At 40.4% G+C, this 18,972-nt stretch overlaps 1 protein-coding gene across 1 annotated transcript in view; it reads right to left on the minus strand.

Annotated features, from left to right (window-relative positions):
• LOC120055800 (CREB-regulated transcription coactivator 1-like) overlaps window positions 1-11,535 on the minus strand; it is a 30,148-nt gene extending 18,613 nt beyond the window's left edge. The window contains exons 1-5 of the mRNA XM_039003773.1: window positions 11,348-11,535; window positions 6,767-6,883; window positions 5,175-5,303; window positions 4,838-4,899; window positions 4,623-4,711 (exon numbers count right to left, since the gene is read on the minus strand). Of these exons, the coding sequence (XP_038859701.1) occupies window positions 4,623-4,711; window positions 4,838-4,899; window positions 5,175-5,303; window positions 6,767-6,883; window positions 11,348-11,473 (523 nt within the window). The 5' untranslated portion in view covers window positions 11,474-11,535. The remainder of the gene's footprint in view (window positions 1-4,622; window positions 4,712-4,837; window positions 4,900-5,174; window positions 5,304-6,766; window positions 6,884-11,347) is intronic.
• Between the last annotated feature and the right edge of the window lie 7,437 nt (window positions 11,536-18,972).

Genomic DNA, 18,972 nt, shown 5'->3' on the forward strand with positions numbered 1-18,972 from the left:
CCACATATTCTAACTCAGAACCGTCCAGTGTAGTGATGCTAGACGGGCGGTCAGGTGCGGGCAGCGATCGGTTGAAGAGCATGCATTTAGTTTTACTTGCATTTAAGAGCAGTTGGAGGCCACGGAAGGAGAGTTGTATGGCATTGAAGCTCGTCTGGAGGTTTGTTAACACAGTGTCCAAAGAAGGGCCAGAAGTATACAGAATGGTGTCAATTTCACCTTTTATTGTATAATCTAAAATGCGAACGTCATCATCCAAACATCACACGGAACACATCCACAGCCAAACTCATTCCATAAACTAGTCTAAATAACAGGTTGCGCTGACCCCCCCCCCCCCCAAAAAAAAAACATAAGTTAGCAACCTAACAGCTAGATTTGTTTACAATGTACCACATCTCTGGTGACCACAAGGAGAGATGTAATATTGTTTAGAAAAGAGATGTGTGTCAGTTAAGCTAACAGCAGCTAAATTCTTTATGATGGCAGCCATGTTTGTTTATGTTTGAAAAGCAAAAACTCCTAATTCCTGAATGCCAATCACTATAAAATGCAAATAAACAAAGTTTAAAAAAAAGAATAGTAACTTACTTTGGCCACTTTTCAGCATATTACAAATCTTTGATGTACGTGTTACAGTGTATACAAGAACCGGAGCATATGACTTGTAACACGGAACCCAAACCGGCTGCACGCGTGCGCCATCGTGCATAAATGTATTTTGTCCCCCCACACCAAACGCGATCACGACACGCAGGTTAAAATATCAAAACAAAATCTGAACCAATTACATTAATTTGGGGATAGGTCGAAAAGCATTAAACATGTATGGCAATCTAGCTAGCTAGTTTGCACTTGCTAGCTAATTTGTCCTGGGATATAAACATTGAGTTGTTATTTTACCGGAAATGAACAAGGTCCTCTACTCCGGCAATTAATCCACACATAAAACGCTCAACTAAATTGTTTCTAGTCATATCTCCTCCTTCTAGGCTTTTTCTTCTCTGGACTTTATATTGCGATTGGCACGTTTCATAAATTAGGTGCATTACTGCCACAGACCTTGTTCGTCTTTCAGTCACCCACGTGGGTATAACCAATGAGGAGATGGCACGTGGGTACCTGCTTCTATAAACCAATGAGGAGATGAGAGGCAGAACCTGCATCACAAATAGAACTGACTTCTATTTTAGCCCTTGGCTAAAGGAGAAATTTATATGCTAAATAAAAATAAAACCCCTGGAAAGCGGGTCTGAGCTGGCAACCCTGAAGTAGCATAGTTACAATCTGATGCCGCGTTCAAAACAACACTGGGAACTCCAAAAAAAGAGAAGCTCCAACTGGGAAAAGTCATTTTGAACGGTCATCCAACTCGGATTTCCAACTCGGGAACCTCTCCAGAGCTCCGACCTTCCAACCTGAAGATCACTGATGTCGTGATTTTACCTCGTATTTTTCAGAGCTCCCAGTTGTCTTGAAAGCACCATAAGTCAGTCGAGTGAACGATCCCTTGTTATAACATCTTTGGTCTGACAGACGCTTACGTGACAACTAGAATGCATTGTATGACATCAACAAACATGACGCCACCCACAGCTGGCAAATAGCTTAGCATTAGCTCATCATAATCAGTACAACCCTCAAAAAAGTACGTTACACACATATGTGTCCATTACAATCTATGCAAGAATCAGAATGCATGATTTGACATCAGTACTTGAAAACATGTGAATAAAACAGTAAATACATTATGATCCATACATACGGTATGCTCCCGAGGGGCTCCCGAGTGGCGCAGCGGTCTAATGCACATCAGTGCTAGAGGCATCACTACAGACCTTGGTTCGATTCCAGGCTGTATCACAACCGTCCGTGATTGGGAGTCTCATAGGGCGGCGCACAATTGACTCAGCGTCGTCTGGGTTAGGCGGGGGTCACTGATGTCATGATTTTACATCGTATTTTTCAGAGCTCCCAGTTGTCTTGAAAGCACCATAAGTCAGTCGAGTGAACTATCCCTTGTTATAACATCATTGGTCTGACAGACGCTTACGTGACAACTAGAATGCATTGTATGACGTCAACAAACATGACACCACCCACAGCTGGCAAATAGCTTAGCATTAGCACATCATAATCAGTACAACCCTCATTGTAAATAAGAATTTGTTCTTAACTGACTTGCCTAGTTAGTGCAAGGGCTGTTCTGACTAAAGATATGCAATGTCTTCATACTTAATCTGGTGTAACTATGGGGAAGTGCTTGGGCTCTCATTGAAGAGAAAAGTTTGTCTGGCTCAGTAAATCCTCAAAGATAAATTATCCGCAACAGTGAAATGGGCTACTTCTTACGTGAATTCATGGGGACACGGAACACACCTGAATTAAAACTGTTGTTAGAAACTACAAATTGTTCGAAAATAATTTGAAATTGACAAATTGAAATGTGGACTATAGATAATTAGCCTTGGTTTGAGGGCAGCTCGGGTTAACTTCTTATGGCTGGGGGCAGTATTGAGTAGCTTGGATGAATAAGGTGCCCAGAGTAAACTGCCTGCTACTCAGGTCCAGTTGGTAAAATATATGCATATTATTAGTAGATTTGGATAGAAAACACTCTGAAGTTTCTAAAACTGTTTGAATGATGTATGTGAGTATAACAGAACTCATATGGCAGGCAAAAACCCGAGAAAAAATCCAACCAGGAAGTGGGAAATCTGAGGTTTGTAGGTTTGCCTATCCAATATACAGTGTCTTTGGGGTCATATTGCACTTCCTAAGGCTTCCACTAGATGTCAACAGTCTTTAGAACCTTGTTTGATGCTTCTACTGTGAAGAATGAGGGAAGGAGAGCTCTTTGAGTCAGGTGTCTGGCATGAGCTGACCATGCGCTCTCCCGTGAGAGTGACCTGCGTTCCATCGCATTACAAAGGAATTCTCCGGTTGAAACATTATTGAAGATTTATGTTAAAAACATCCTAAAGATTGATTCTATACATTGTTTGACATATTTCTACGAACTGTAATGGAATTTTTTGACTTTGTCTGGACCTGGTGCCTGCGCATTTGGATTACTGTACTAAACATGCGAACAAAAAGGAGGTATTTGGACATAAGTTATGGACGTTATCGAACAAAACATTTTTTTTTGGTGGCACTGATTCCTGGGAGTGCATTCTGATGAAGATCACCAAAGGTAAGTGAATATTTATAATACTATTTCTGGCTTCTGTTGACTCCACAACATGGCGGATATCTGTATGGCTTGTTTTGGTCTCTGAGCGCTGTACTCAGATTATAGCATGGTGTGTTTTTTTAAAATCTGACACAGCGGTTGCATTAAGGAGAATTTTATCTAACGTTCCATGTATAATACTTGTATTTTTTATCAATGTTTATTATGAGTATTTCTGTAAATTGATGTGGCTCTCTGCAACATTACTGAACATAACGCGCCAATGTAAACAGATTTTTGGATATAAATATGAACTTTATCAAATAAAACATACATGTATTGTGTAACATGAAGTCCTATGAGTGTCATCTGATGAAGATCATCAACGGTTAGTGATTCATTTGATCTCTATTTCTGCTTTTTGTGACTCCTCTCTTTGGCTGGAAAAATGGCTGTGTTTTTCTGTGACTAGGTACTGACCTAACATAATCAGATGGTGTGCTTTCGTCGTAAAGCTTTTTTATTTATTTTTTAATCGGACACTGTGGTGGGATTAACAACAAGTTTATCTTTAAAATGGTGTAAAATACTTGTATGTTTGAGGAATTTTAATTATGAGATTTCTGGCGCCCTGCACTTTCACTGGCTGTTGTCAAGTCGATCCCGTTAACGGGATCTCAACCATAAGAATGAACTAGAATAGTGAGTAAAAATATTACATACCAACAATTCCCTCTGGGCAAGTCTGAAGACTATATCTAAGAATAACCAAACAACATTTGGTGAACACAGATGATTCTGAAGCAGATAAAAACGGCAGGGGTGGCAGGTAGCCTAGTGGTTAGAGCGTTGGGCCAGTAACCGAAAGGTTGCTAGATCAAATCCCAGAGCTGACAAGGTAAAAATCTGTTGTTCTGCCCCCGAACAATGCAGTTAACCCACTGTTCCTAGGCTGTCATTGTAAATAATAATTTGTTCTTAGCTGACTTGCCTAGTTAAAAGGTTAAATACATGTTTTTATTTTAAGAAACCATTAGCATGTAACCTTGAGAACCACTCAGATATTCCTATTCATCCCATGAGTAATATCTATAGCCTTCGAAGACGTAGTCTAAAACCTTTTATCAGGTACACTAGACACTATTCAACAGTACAATAAAGAGTAGCCAGCAAAGCCATTACAATATATTTCATTGTCAATACATTGAATACCACCTCCCTCATAACAACTTGGCTAATAATTCAGGGCTGGACTCAAAAATCATTACTAAGCCTACCAACTGGAAACAGAGCATTGTACCCTACAATGGCTAGTCATTCCTCTTATGGGGTCATTGTAGGGCCAAGGCATTACGCTAACCGGTTCTGTCCAAAAATAATTAATGTGTAATGATGAACTAATGTAAAGTTTATACAACTTGAAATACCAAGTTCAAATCCAACACACCTCGTTTAGGCTGCATGTCCTGTGAGCCTCCCGCGAAAATGTCCTGTGGGTTCAAGGTGCTTTGATGCAACGCAGAGTCCGAGTTAGTCCTATAGCACAGGGAAAGAGACATACACCACTTAGGGGGTGACCAACTGTATCAGTTGTGGAAAGTCAAGGGAGCGTTTCACAACGAAATCCCAACAGTTTCACGTCACATAGTTGGGTTATCTTACCTCCTCCAACTGGTGTCAGGTGGGGGTGACAGATACACTGAACCGTATGGACAGCTATCAATGTGATACCCCTGGTTAAGGGCAACACAAATCTGTAGCATTTCACAACTGATGTCAATGTAAAACACCATTATGCCATAAAGTACAGCATATGCTTTTGAAGTTCAATGGTTAAAGATGTTACATAGTGGTGCTTGCTTTAATGAAAAGGCAAATTGTTACTGTAAAATGACTATGTAATTACCATGTCATTCATAATCAAATATCCGTTGCATAGCAGACCGTAAAATAAAAAGTTATCAACTATACAGTAGCATAAGCCGACAGTAAAAGATATTTGGCGTCCATGTTTGTCGAGGGGCCTTCCATGTGGGGACGTGATGCGGTTTCTGTCCCGGTAAACTCTGTCAACCAATCCATGATGCCGTGTTGTCCTGCTAGTGTCACCTGAACCTTGAAAGGGAGTCTGCAGACACCGCACAAAGAAAACCAGTTACAAGCTCCATAGATAAAAGAATGAAAAATATGTCAAAAGAGTAAACAAATTTCCATTTCGGGTAAGACACATACAGAACCTTCAAAAAGTATTCACACCCCTTGACCTGATTGTCTTTTTTTTGTGTGTTTTTTTTGTCACTGGCCTACACACAATACCACATAACGTCAAAGTGGAATTGTTATTCGAAGTTTCTACAAATTAATAAAAAATGAAAAGCTGAAATGTCTTTCCAGTATTCAAACACTTTATGCAAGCCTAAATAAGTTAAGGAGTAAAAATGTACTTAACAAGTCACATAATAAGTTGCATGGACTCTTTATGCAAAAATAGTGTTTAACATTTTGAATGACTACCTCATTTCTGTAACCCACACATACAGATAATTGTAAGGTAAGTCAGTCAAGCAGTGAATTTCAAATACAGATTCAACCACAAAGACCAGGGATGTTGTCCAATGCCTCGCAAAGAAGTGCACCTATTGTTAGATGAGTCAAAAAAAAAAAAAGCAGACATTGAATATCCCTTTGAGCATGGTGAAGTTATTAATTACAATTTGGATGGTGTATCAATACACCCAGTCACTACGAAGATACAGGCGTCCTTCCTAACTCAGTTTCCAGAGAGGAAGGAAACCATGAGGGATTTCACCATGAGGCCAATGGTGACTTTAAAACAGTTACAGAGTTTAATGGCTGTGATAGGAGAAAACTGAGGATGGATCGACAACTATGTAGTTACTCCACAATAGTAACCTAATTGACAAATTGAAAAGAAGGAAGCATGTACAGAATATGTTTGCAAAGAGGCACTAAAGTAATACTGAAAAAAGTGTTGCAAAGCAATTATCTTTTTGTCCTGAATACAAAGTGTTATTTTTGGGACAAATCCAATATAACACATAACCGAGTACCACTCTCCATATTTTCAAGCATAGTGGTGGCTGCATCATGTTATGGGTATGCTTGTAATCGTTAAGGACTGGGGAGTTTTTCAGGATAAAAAAATAAACGGAATGGAGCTAAGCACAGGCTAAATCCTTCAGGAAATTCTGGTTCAGTCTGCTTTCCACCAGACAATGGGAGATTCATTCACCTTTCAGCAGAACAATAACCTACAACACAAGGCCAACTCTACACTGGAGTTGCTTACCAAGAAGACAGTGAATGTTCTTGAGTGTCCGAGTTACAAATACTCACAGCTGTAATCACTGTCAAAGGTGCTTCTACAAAGTATTGACTTAGGGGTGTGAATACTTATGTAAATTACATATTTCTTTAATTAATTTTAAATAAATTTGCAAACATTTATTTGGGGTATTGTGTAGGTGAGAGAAGAAAAATGTAATCCATTTTGAATTCAGGCTATAACACAACAAATTGTGGAATACGTCACGGGATATGAATACTTTGAGTCCTACAAACACACATTACCTGAAAAGGCATGTCAATGGTGCCATTTCCAATCTGATTGACATTTGGCAATGATCCGCCATAGTACTGCCCACGGTTTTGTCCCAGCTGTAAATACTGGGTCTTCTGTAACTGTAACTGTATAAGGAGTGACAAAACAAAAGCAAACATGGCATCAGATAATGTTCGGTATGAAATATTCAACAATAATTCAAAAACAAAATGAGTGTGACAGAGAGCACAAAAATTCTGACTGATGAAAAAAACAACACTATCCTTGTTTAACATTGATTCTATAGATTACAAATCACTCCATCCATCTCAGTCAGAACCAAGGGGATAAGACTTGTCTGGCCTAAGCAATCACCCATTGTTGTGTGAAAATGACATTTACTCACCTTTAACCTCAATTTACCTAATAAACGTCATAGAGAAAATACATTTTTCAGCAATTACAGATCACCCATGATTAAATTATGTTTTCATTATTTATAATCTTGCCACACCGACTCATCTTGACATTGAATGGCGCCACATATAGGCCTAACTGGGATAACTATCACCTATATGAATGTCTTTCCATCCTTACAAAAACTCAAGGTCACACCCTTATAGGTTCAACAGTTCACCTGCTATGAGTATGCAAATAGTTGACCTCAAATCAAATCACATTTTATTGGTCACATACACATAGTTAGCAGATAATGCGAGTGTAGCGAAATGCTTGTGCTTCTACTTCTGACCGTGCAGTAATATCTAACAAGTAATCGAACAATTATCTATGATTGGCTGTGATTTCAGGTGGTGACAGCCAACTACATAAACTCAGCAAATAAAGAAAAGTCTCACAGAAACGTGTCCCTGAACAAAGGGGGGGTCAAAATCAAAAGTAACAGTCAGTAGCTGGTGTAACCACCTGCTAAATTAAGTACTGCAGTGCATCTCCTCCTCATGGACTGCACCAGATTTGCCAGTTCTTGCTGTGAGATGTTACCCCACTCTTCCACCAAGGCACCTGCAAGTTCCCGGACATTTCTGGGAGGAATGGCCCTAGCCCTCACCCTCCGATCCAACAGGTCCCGGACATGCTCAATGGGATTGAGATCCGGGCTCTTTGCTGGCCATGGCAGAACACTAACATGCCTGTCTTGCAGGAAGTCACGCACAGAACGAGCAGCATGGCTGGTGGCATTGTCATGCTGGCGGGTCATGTCAGGATGAGCCTGCAGGAAGAGTACCACATGAGGGAGGAGGTTGTCTTCCCTGTAACGCACAGCGTTGAAATTGACAACATGCTCAGTCCGATGATGCTATGACACACCGCCCCAGACCATGACGGACCCTCCACCTCCAAAATGATCCCGCTCCAGAGTACAGGCCTCGGTGTAACGCTCATTCCTTCGACGATAAACGCAAATCCGACCATCACCCCTGGTGAGACAAAACCGCGACTCGTCAGTGAAAAGCACTTTTTGCCAGTCATGTCTGGTCCAGCGACGGTGGGTTTGTGCCCATAGGCGACGTTGTTGCCAGTGATGTCTTGTGAGGACCTTCCTTACAACAGGCCTACAGGCCCTCAGTCCAGCCTCTCTCAGCCTATTGCAGACAGTCTGAGCACTGATGGAGGGATTGTGCATTCCTGGTGTAACTCGGTCAGTTGTTGTTGCCATCCTGTACCTGTCCCGCAGGTGTGATGTTCGGATGTACCGATCCTGTGCAGGTGTTGTTACACGTGGTCTGGCACTGCAAGGACAATCAGCTGTCCGTCCTGTCTCCCTGTAGCGCTGTCTTAGGCATCTCACAGTACGGACATTGCAATTTATTGCCCTGGCCACATCTGCAGTCCTCATGCCTCCTTGCAGCATGCCAAAGGCACATTCACACAGATGAGCAGGGACCCTGGGAATCTTTCTTTGGGTGTTTTTCAGAGTCAGTAGAAAGGCCTCTTTAGTGTCCTAAGTTTTCATGACTGTGACCTTAATTGCCTATCGTCTGTAAGCTGTTAGTGTCTTAACGACCGTTCCACAGGTGCATGTTCATTAATTGTTTATGGTTCATTGAACAAGCATGGGAAACAGTGTTTAAACCCTTTACAATGAAGATCTGTGAAGTTATTTGGATTTTTACGAATGATCTTTGAAAGACAGGGTCCTGAAAAAGGGACATTTCTTTTTTTGCTGAGTTTACGTTTCAGAAAGTTCTCTTATGTACTAGAGATACTGAGTAATATCACGAGACAATCATTTTGCTATTTTGTTTAGAAAAGCAGGTAATCAAAGTTGTTTAATCCTATACACAGACAGTACCCAAACTGTTCATGTCTGTCACGCACACGCACTATTGATTAAAGCAGGGAAATCATTTATTAACAATCTCTAAAGCCTATTTCTCCAGAGTATTTTGAAAATACAGTAATCTCCCAATAGTGAGTCAAGTTTGAATACATCTTGTTATTTTGTTGACAGAAGATTACATGCATTTTGGGATAAGTGTTTCACAAATCCAACCACATATGAATCAAGTCAATAGGGTAAATGTGCCTACTTGAGTGAACTTGTAGGCTCGCTGCCTACTGCACTGTCAAAAGGTATTATCAAATACTGAGTATTAGACTTGCCCTTCCTATTATTGTATGCATACTGTATGTTACAAAGTAAGGATTATATTTATAGCCTCATACTATACTAGGGCTGGGAATTGCCTGGGAACTCATGATACGATATTACGATACTTAGGTGTCAATACGATATGCATTACGATTCTCACGATTGTATATTTATTGCGATTCGATACTGTGATTTTATTGCGATTTGATGTTCCAAACCTATATTGATCACCATATGTCTGCTGCAGAGTGTCAAGAGAGACAGTGTTTATCAGTCATGGAAATAAAAGTGTTGTAAAAAAGTGCAGGTATACAGGCAACTAGCACAAAAATGATATTGAGTTATTGCCACAATGATACGATACAATATATTGTCCAAAATAATATCCCGATATGTAGCTGTATCGACTTCGTCCCCCATCACTATACTATAGGGCCAAAAGCAATATTTTAAAGAGATTCTCCAGTACTTTTGTATACTTTTTAGCTAGTAGCCCTCTCGCTCACTCTGTGTGCATCTTGCTAGCTGTCACTCAAATGGTGAGGGGCTAAAACTCATTGGCTAGAACTGGAATTGCTAGGGGGCTGTCCCATGTGAGGGAAAATGTAGGGGAAAAGGTGCACCATTTCCATAAAAACAATCGCTTTTCATGGCTGACTGTGGTAACAGTAATTCTGCTCATAAATGCATGTCTGAACTACACATTGACACATCCACCCCAAAGTTCCAGAGCATGTCTTCAAATAGTGAAACCTACTCTTCCCAAATGTGTTTGTTGAAATTGCACCCAATTTTGACTTCCAAAGGTTCCAGCCTAACACAATAAATCACCCACTTCAGGAAAAATAATACATGTCACCTCAACACTGAATGAATCAATTGAAATCAATAGAAAATGTGTTATTTTCTGTGAATTAAAAACAAAAACTACACTGATGATTGTCCAACGTATTCAATTTTACATTTACATTTAAGTCATTTAGCAGACGCTCTTATCCAGAGCGACTTACAAATTGGACAAGTCAGTTAAGAACAAATTCTTATTTACAATGACGGCCTAGGAACAGTGGGTTAACTGCCTTGTTCAGGGGCAGAACGACAGATTTGTACCTTGTCAGCTCGGGGATTTGAACTTGCAACCTTTCAGTTACTAGACCAACGCTCTAACCACTAGGCTACCCTGCCGCCCCAATGGATAGTACCATCCAAATAAGGATGCAGTAATTTAACCAGTCAGTGAGCGATGCCAATATTGCTACAGTATCTCAGAACCCGCCCATTTGAAACTCTTTCAAATGCGCTGGTTCTGCTGGCAACGTTTCTCAAATGCACCAATGTTATTTCGTATACATTTTGTAGAAAAATGTACTGCCAAAAGCACTGAAATGACATTGATGAAGAGCGCAATATGTTGCTGGCATTAGAGGCCTGCGGCATGCGGTTTGTCGTCAACATAATCTGTGCGGGTTTGTCCTCATCTTTGATATGCCACTGTCAATCATATTACTGTACTTGTCTGCCCAGTTTCACAGCACGACTGCTTTTCCCACCTGATTATTAGCTTATGTGTCTTTGGTGATCTTTAAACTGAAAATACTGCTTTCCAAAATACCAATACATAGAAATTGCTGTTCATCTGAAGCGTCTTCCTCGCCTAGAGTGCGATCAGAAAAACCAACGAACGTTCTATTTTGATGTGGCTGTCAAACACGCATGCACGCCCCACATTAGTTGGCTATTGCTTGCACTGGAGCTATATTGTGCAACTTTTGAAGACGGAGGGACTTGAGCCGGGATACCTCTCCATTTGAGAATAACTACACGAATACGATAATAAGACTGCTGGTTGCCATTCATGCCAAGAATATTAGCTGGCACGTAGGGGCTGTTTGTTATTGTTTACCTCCCTGGCCAAGCTACGTGCCCGCCGTGAATATTACTGAATTTGACATCTCACCAGCAATAACAGCAAATGGGTATAAACAGACAAGCTTACCCTCGCTGCTCGGGTAATACTCAAATCTTTCATCACTTCCTCGAATGCTGCGGTCTCCTCTGCCTGCTTCTGATTATGTAAAGCGATTTTCTCGCTAAATTTCCGCGGATTGTTTGATGTCGCCATGTTTCGCTCTTCTGCTCTGCTTTCCCTCAATGACGTTGCATGCACACGTCCTTGCGCGTGGGCGTAGGTTACGCGCACATCTGGAACGCCTGCAATCCCCACCTTTTTCACCAGGGATGGGTAAAATACAAAAAAGTGATATTAAGTTATACATTTTACCCTCATTGTTGCTTGTCTGAACATGTTATCAACGGTACACTTGTCAGACGTATGCGGATAATAACAAAAATAAGATGATGCTCCAAAGAACGTGTTTGTCAGGTTCTTCTTGTTTGCCTGCCTTTTGTAGCCACTTAGCCTACATGGCATAACAATACTCTATCCTGTTCCCCTTATTTTCCTCTGATGAAGGCTATAGCCTATAAAAGTTGTTGTGTGTGTCTGTTCCTTTACAATTCTTGTAGGCCTAGTGTCTTTAATAACTAGCCCCTGGCCAGATGTCCCCACTCAAAGGAGAGTGCTTACTGGCAATATAATTCTCACTTGGAATTAAACGCATAAACCACTGTAAATCACACAATTCACTACTAATATGCTGACCTCACATCTCAAAATAGGGCTACTTAATGTTAGATCCCTCACTTCAAAGGCAGTTATAGTCAATGAACTAATCACTGATCATAATCTTGATGTGATTGGCCTGACTGAAACATGGCTTAAGCCTGATTAATTTACTGTGTTAAATGAGGCTTCACCTCCTGGTTAAACTAGTGACCATATCCCCCGTGCATCCCGCAAAGGCGGAGGTGTTGCTAAAATCTACGATAGCAAATTTCAATTTACAAAAAAAAAAAATGACGTTTTCGTCTTTTGAGCTTCTAGTCATGAAATCTATGCAGCCTACTCAATCCCTTTTTATAGCTACTGTTTACAGGCCTCCTGGGCCATATACAGCATTCCTCACTGAGTTCCCTGAATTCGTATCGGACCTTGTAGTCATAGCAGATAATATTCTAATTTTTTGGTGATTTTAATATTCACATGGAAAAGTCCACAGACCCACTTCAAAAGGCTTTCGGAGCCATCATCGACTCAGTGGGTTTTGTCCAACATGTCTCTGGACCTACTCACTGTCACAGTCATTATGCTGCAGTAGTTTATGTGTCGGGGGGCTAGGGTCAGTTTGTTATATCTGGAGTACTTCTCCTGTCTTATCCGGTGTCCTGTGTGAATTTAAGTATGCTCTCTCTAATTCTCTCTTTCTCTCTTTCTTTCTTTCTCTCTCTCGGAGGACCTGAGCCCTAGGACCATGCCTCAGGACTACCTGGCATGATGACTCCTTGCTGTCCCCAGTCCACCTGGCCGTGCTGCTGCTCCAGTTTCAACTGTTCTGCCTGCGGCTATGGAACCCTGACCTGTTCACCGGACGTGCTACCTGTCCCAGACCTGCTGTTTTCAACTCTCTAGAGACAGCAGGAGCGGTAGAGATACTCTTAATGATCGGCTATGAAAAGCCAACTGACATTTACTCCTGAGGTGCTGACTTGCTGCACCCTCGACAACTACAGTGATTATTATTATTTGACCATGCTGGTCATTTATGAACATTTGAACATCTTGGCCATGTTCTGTTATAATCTCCACCCGGCACAGCCAAAAGAGGACTGGCCACCCCTCATAGCTTGGTTCCTCTCTAGGTTTCTTCCTAGGTTTTGGCCTTTCTAGGGAGTTTTTCCTAGCCACCGTGCTTCTACACCTGCATTGCTTGCTGTTTGGGGTTTTAGGCTGGTTTTCTGTACAGCACTTTGAGATATCAGCTGATTTAAGAAGGGCTATATAAATAAATTTGATTTGATTTGATTTGAAAGTACCAACACTTTCAAAAAGGTATTTTTTTTAACAGACACTAAGGCCAAAGATGAGGTTTTGAGCGACAGGCACAGTCCAAGCACAATGAAACAATATCCTGTTTCACCCACCATTCAGAGTAGTGGAAATAAATTGGCTGTAAAGTAACCAAGGAAACCATTGAAATTGTATTCCAGGGCACTGGGTGTGTGGGATTATGCTGTTATTGCAAACTAAACCCTGGAAAAAACCTTGGAGTTGAGCCTCATTGAAAAGGCTAGCTAAAATGGAGAGAATGTCATGTCTTAGTAGATTCCTGTATTCTGCTCCTCAGATACGTTTATCTGGTTACATAAACACAGAAACGGCAAGCATTTCCAAAGCATGAGACAGCATGCTTCCCTGTACATTCAGTGCCTTCGGAAAGTATTCACACCCTTGACTTGTCCCACATTGTTACGTTACAGCCTTATTCTAAAATGTACTAAATAAAAAGAAATCCTCAATCTACACACAATACCCCATAATGATGAAGCAAAAACATATCGATATGTAAAGCTTATTAAAGAGCAGTGAAACTACCAAGAGTATTGTGCAGGTTTCTTTTTTTCCTCTTCTATTTATCAGAACTCAGAATAAGACCCAGATGCAGACAGCTAGAGTCACAGATGTTTATTGACCCAAACAGGGCAGGACAAAGTCAGTTCAAAGGCAGGCAGAGGTCCGTAATCCAGTGCAGAGTCAATAAGGTACAGAACAGCAGGCAGGCTCGGGGTCAGGACAGGCAGAGGATCGTAAATGGGTCAGAGTCAGGCAGGTACAGAACAGCAGGCAGACTCTGGGTCAGGGCATGCAGCATGGTCAGAACCAGGGAAACCTAACTTGAGACCACAGGGCGCAGCGCAAACACACTGGTAAGACCTGCCGAGACACACTGGCAACAGACAAACAGAGAACGCAGGTATAAATACTGGGGATAATGAGGAAGATGGGCAACACCTGGAGGGGGGTGGAGACAAGCACAAAGACAGGTGAAACAGATCAGGGTGTGATGCTATTATTAGAAATCTTGTCTTCCAGATTGATATTTCTGTCATGTCGGTTTTGTGTATGACAGACACCTGCTAAGATACTGTATTTGCATTTCACACAGCCTTACCAGAAATGTGTTTCTGAAAACTGCTGTGACAGTCTTTATGGTGTATACTTCCCTTGCAAGGCTTCTCCAGTACCATTTGACCATGTCAGCAGGTAATGTGCATGTATATAAATACTAAAATGGAGATTTCACTTCACTTCCCTCAGAAATAAGGTTTTGGTGTTTGTGATGAACAACATTTTTCAACATCCACTGTATACACAGTAATCTCTCTGCCAATACACATTATACACTGAGTGTACAAAACATTAAGAACCCCTTCCTAATATATATATTCTTTAACCTGTCTCCTCCCCTTCATCTGCACTGATTGAAGTAGATAGATGAAGTGACATCAATAAGGGGTCATAGACTAACCAGGGGAAAGCTATGTCATGGAAAGAGCGGCTGTTCTTAATTTGTACACTCAGTGTACGTAGGTTCATTTGAAGAACCTGCCAGACATTTCTTGAATCTATTCAAATGTGGTAGCCTTCCAAAAGAGAAATGAAGATGTGTCACATGAAATAGAAGTAGGCGTTACAGCTAGAATATCAGTTAGCAGAAATCATTTGCCGGTGGAAATTACATCTAATTGTGTAGGCTATGGACAATAAACCATTGTCAAATGTGTTCTGGGTTGTCACATTTCAATAAGCATTCCTGGATAGCAATTATTCATAAAACATAATTGCACACAGTCTCACTGCTTAGTAGTTCATATGAGTGAATTAAACTATACTTTAAAACAATTGTTATTTGAATAGTGAACAATACAGCAATAATGTAGAGTACACCCTTCAAGGTGAGGTACAGACTAATGGAGAAATCTACATAAAAAAATGGAAGTCCCAAACTTGTCTCTTCATTGCAGTGTGATATATTGTCTAGATTGACAATGAGGAATTTACAGTCAATCTTCAAATAAAATAAAATCTAATTTGATTTGTCACATGCGCCGAATACAACAGGTAACCTTACCGTGAAACGCTTACTTACAAGCCCTTAACCAACAACGCAGCTTTAAGAAAATACAAACAAAAAAAAGAAATAAAAATAACAAATAATTAAAGAGCAGCAGTAAAATAACAGTAGCGAGGACATATACAGGGGTTACCGGTACAGAGACAATGTGCGGGGGCACCGGTGTCGATGGTAATTGAGGTAATATGTACATGTAGGTAGAGTTATTAAAGTGACTATACATAGATAATAAACAGAGTAGAAGCAGTATAGAAGAGGGGGGAGCAATGCAAATAGTCTGGGTAGCTATTTGATTTGATGTTCAGGAGTCTTATGGCTTGGGAGTAGAAGCTGTTTAGAAGCCGCTTGGACCTAGACTTGGACCTTCGGTACCGCTTGCCGTGCGGTAGCAGAGAGAGCAGTCTATGACTAGGGTGATTGGAATCTTTGACAATTTTTAGGGCTTTCATCTGACACAGCCTGGTGTAGAGGTCCTGGATGGCAGGAAGCTTGGCCCCGGTGATGTAATGGGCCATACTCACTACCCTCTATAGTGCCTTGCGGTCAGAGGCCGAGCAGTTGCCATACTAGGCAGTGATGCAACCCGTCAGGATGCTCTTGATGGTGCAGCTGTAGAACCATTTGAGGATCTGAGGACCCATGACAAATCTTTTTAGTCTCCTGAGGCGGAATAGGTTTTGCCGTGCACTCTCACGACTGTCTTAAAACGACAATCTGAAAGCAGCAAACAACAGTTGAAACAATAACAGCCCACGACCGTTTCGGGATAACATGGGGGGATGGGGCTGGAGAAATGTAACCATTCAAATTCAAAGGCAGAGCTATGGATGCAAGGACCGACCATCTCATGATATCAAAATGACAGTTTTAACTGTGTTTATTATGCTATACAATGTGTGTCTACATTTACTTTGTTTACAAACATTGGAGTAAAGTAAGCTTATTTTGGCTGCTGATATGGTACCACGTTTGAACTAAGCTCATGAGGAATTTTATAAGTAATATTCTTCAAGAATCAATGGGTACATATAATTCATTTATACGTCCAAAAATGGATGTAGCAACTGCTGATTGCCCCTTTAAGCGATTGCTTATTTGCCAAGTTCCACTATTTTACTATGGAAATAATGGAACTTTAAAGTTCCGCCAACATCTTCATTGTCTTTTACTCATAGACCAAGTTGACCACACTGCTGTTCTCACCCTGGCCTGGTAAGACACATTTTTATTGGTTCTGACCTACTGATCTTTTGTATCTCATGGTTGCTATCCAGGGGCTATTCAAACAAACCTGGAAACTGGAAAATGTTATTAGGACATGCATTGTATTCATTTATTTTTCATGAATTCATTTTTATTGATTTCAATTGAATAAATCCTTTATTTAGCTCATATGTTATTGAGATTATTTTACAATGATGACCTGGGTTTGGTTAGTTTGGTAGTTATCATTAATATGACACAATTCATTGAATGCTTTAAATACCAGACTTTCTATATATAGTAGCAGTGGTGGGAAAAGTACTCAGTTGTCAAACTTTAGTAAAAGTAAAGATACCTTAATAGAAAATGACTTAAGTAAAAGTGAAAGTCACCCAGTAAAATACTACTTGAGTAAAAGTCTAAAAGTATTTGGTTTTAAATATACTTAAGTATCAAAAGTAAATGGAATTGCTCAAATAAACTTAAGTATCGAAAGTAAAAGTATAATAAAACTCTAATTCCTTAAACTGGATGACACAATTTTCTTGCATTTTTATTGACAGAGCCAGGGGCACACTACAACGCTCAGACATAATTTACAAACAAAGCATTTGTGTTTAGTGATTCCGCCAGATCAGAGGCAGTAGGGATGAGCAGGGGTGTTCTCTTGTGTGAATTGGATAATTTTCCTGTCAAAATGTAACATGTGCTTTAGGGGGTTAGGGGAAATGTATGGAGTAAAAAGTATATTATTTTCTTTCGGAATGTAGTGAAGTAAAAGTACAGATACCCCAAAAAACTACTTAAGTAGTACTTTAAAGTATTTTCACTTAAGTACTTTACACCACTGTATAGTAGGCTACCCTTCATTTCAACTCCCCAAACTGTTATCATCCAATCAATTTTGTCATTTACAGGTAATGATGTTTAATAGGACTTGTCTCTCTGGAAACTCTACCACAGAATCCTTAGACCCAATCTCTCTTAGTTCTTCTGTGGGACTTGCTGTGGGTCTGTCTCTGTTCTTCATAGTGCTGGGAGTAGTGATTGCACTGGTTTTCACCCAGCGCAGTAAATTGAGGAGCATGTCACAGTTAAATCAACTGAAGAGCACAGAGGTCAAAACACGTTAGTCGGAGGGTTCCCAATACACAGCCATGGTCAGACCACAACCTGCTGATCATAGCTCTATCTACGAGAACGTCACTGACTCCAACAAGACAGCCAGAAACATAAACAGGTCAGGGAGGCTACATGATGATTCGTTTGGGTTGATTTGTATTGGAAAGTTCAAACAAAATGGATTGTAAATGGAAGTTGATTAGGTTTCATTTGCCTTTTGCAAACTCTTCATTTTCTAGATTTCATGTATTAATCCTGCTGTGTATCAATGACTCAACACTGGACTTTTAACAAAATTGAGGAATGTTGACCACATGAACGTGAGCACACATATGCCATGTTTGTTGTGGTGCAACTGTGCAGGGAAAGCACATTCTGATGTTTGCTCACCTGTCTACCCATCTCGACAGGTCACCTGTGGAATCCGAGGATGTATACCTTCAGTGTGATTCATCCGATGACGCAATTTACAGCAACGACCCGCCGTGTAGCCTGGCCGTGCTGCCTGCTGACATTGAGGAGGACGACCTTTATATAATGCCAGATGCTTTATAGGTACAACCACAAAGATGACCCTATCAAGTCCAGACTGAGTCATCAATTCATAGGACAGGAAGGGGAATCAAAAGAAAAGACGCAATATGCTTGTCTTTTATGTTTTAGCCACCTTTGAAGTAAAATTTGGCCACATGACAAAATAGGCAAATTTGTCTTCATTCGATTGTTATGCTTTGTTTAAAGGCCAAGCGCAGTAAAAATTCTGTTTTGCCTGTGTTTTACATCATACTGTGCAACAGCTGATAAAACTAACACTGTAAAAGTGTGAAAAAGTTATTTTCCCCCATTTAAATTGCAATCTAATGGCAATCTACATTAAGATTCTTAATTGTTACCCAGAAATGATTTGATATTGATATAAAAAAAGAGCTGCATCCAGCCTTTAACAGACTGAAAACTATGTTATTCTGTGATTGTACATTGTAAATATTTTAAGAGGCGTCTGCTAGGTTAAGAACAACCCCTTTTTTGGGCAAATTGAATCATAAGTAGGAGTGAAGCCCTAAATATATACAGTTGAAGTCGGAGGTTCACATACACCTTCGCCAAATACATTTAAACTCAGTTTTTCACAATTCCTGACATTTAATCCTAGTAAAAATTCCCTGTCATAGGTCAGTTAGGATCATCACTTTATTTTAAGAATGGGAAATGTCAGAATAATAGTAGAGAGAATGATTTATTTCAGCTTTTATTTCTTTCGTCA

The sequence above is a fragment of the Salvelinus namaycush genome, chromosome 11, assembly GCF_016432855.1.
Source record: "Salvelinus namaycush isolate Seneca chromosome 11, SaNama_1.0, whole genome shotgun sequence".
Lineage (NCBI taxonomy): Eukaryota > Metazoa > Chordata > Actinopteri > Salmoniformes > Salmonidae > Salvelinus > Salvelinus namaycush.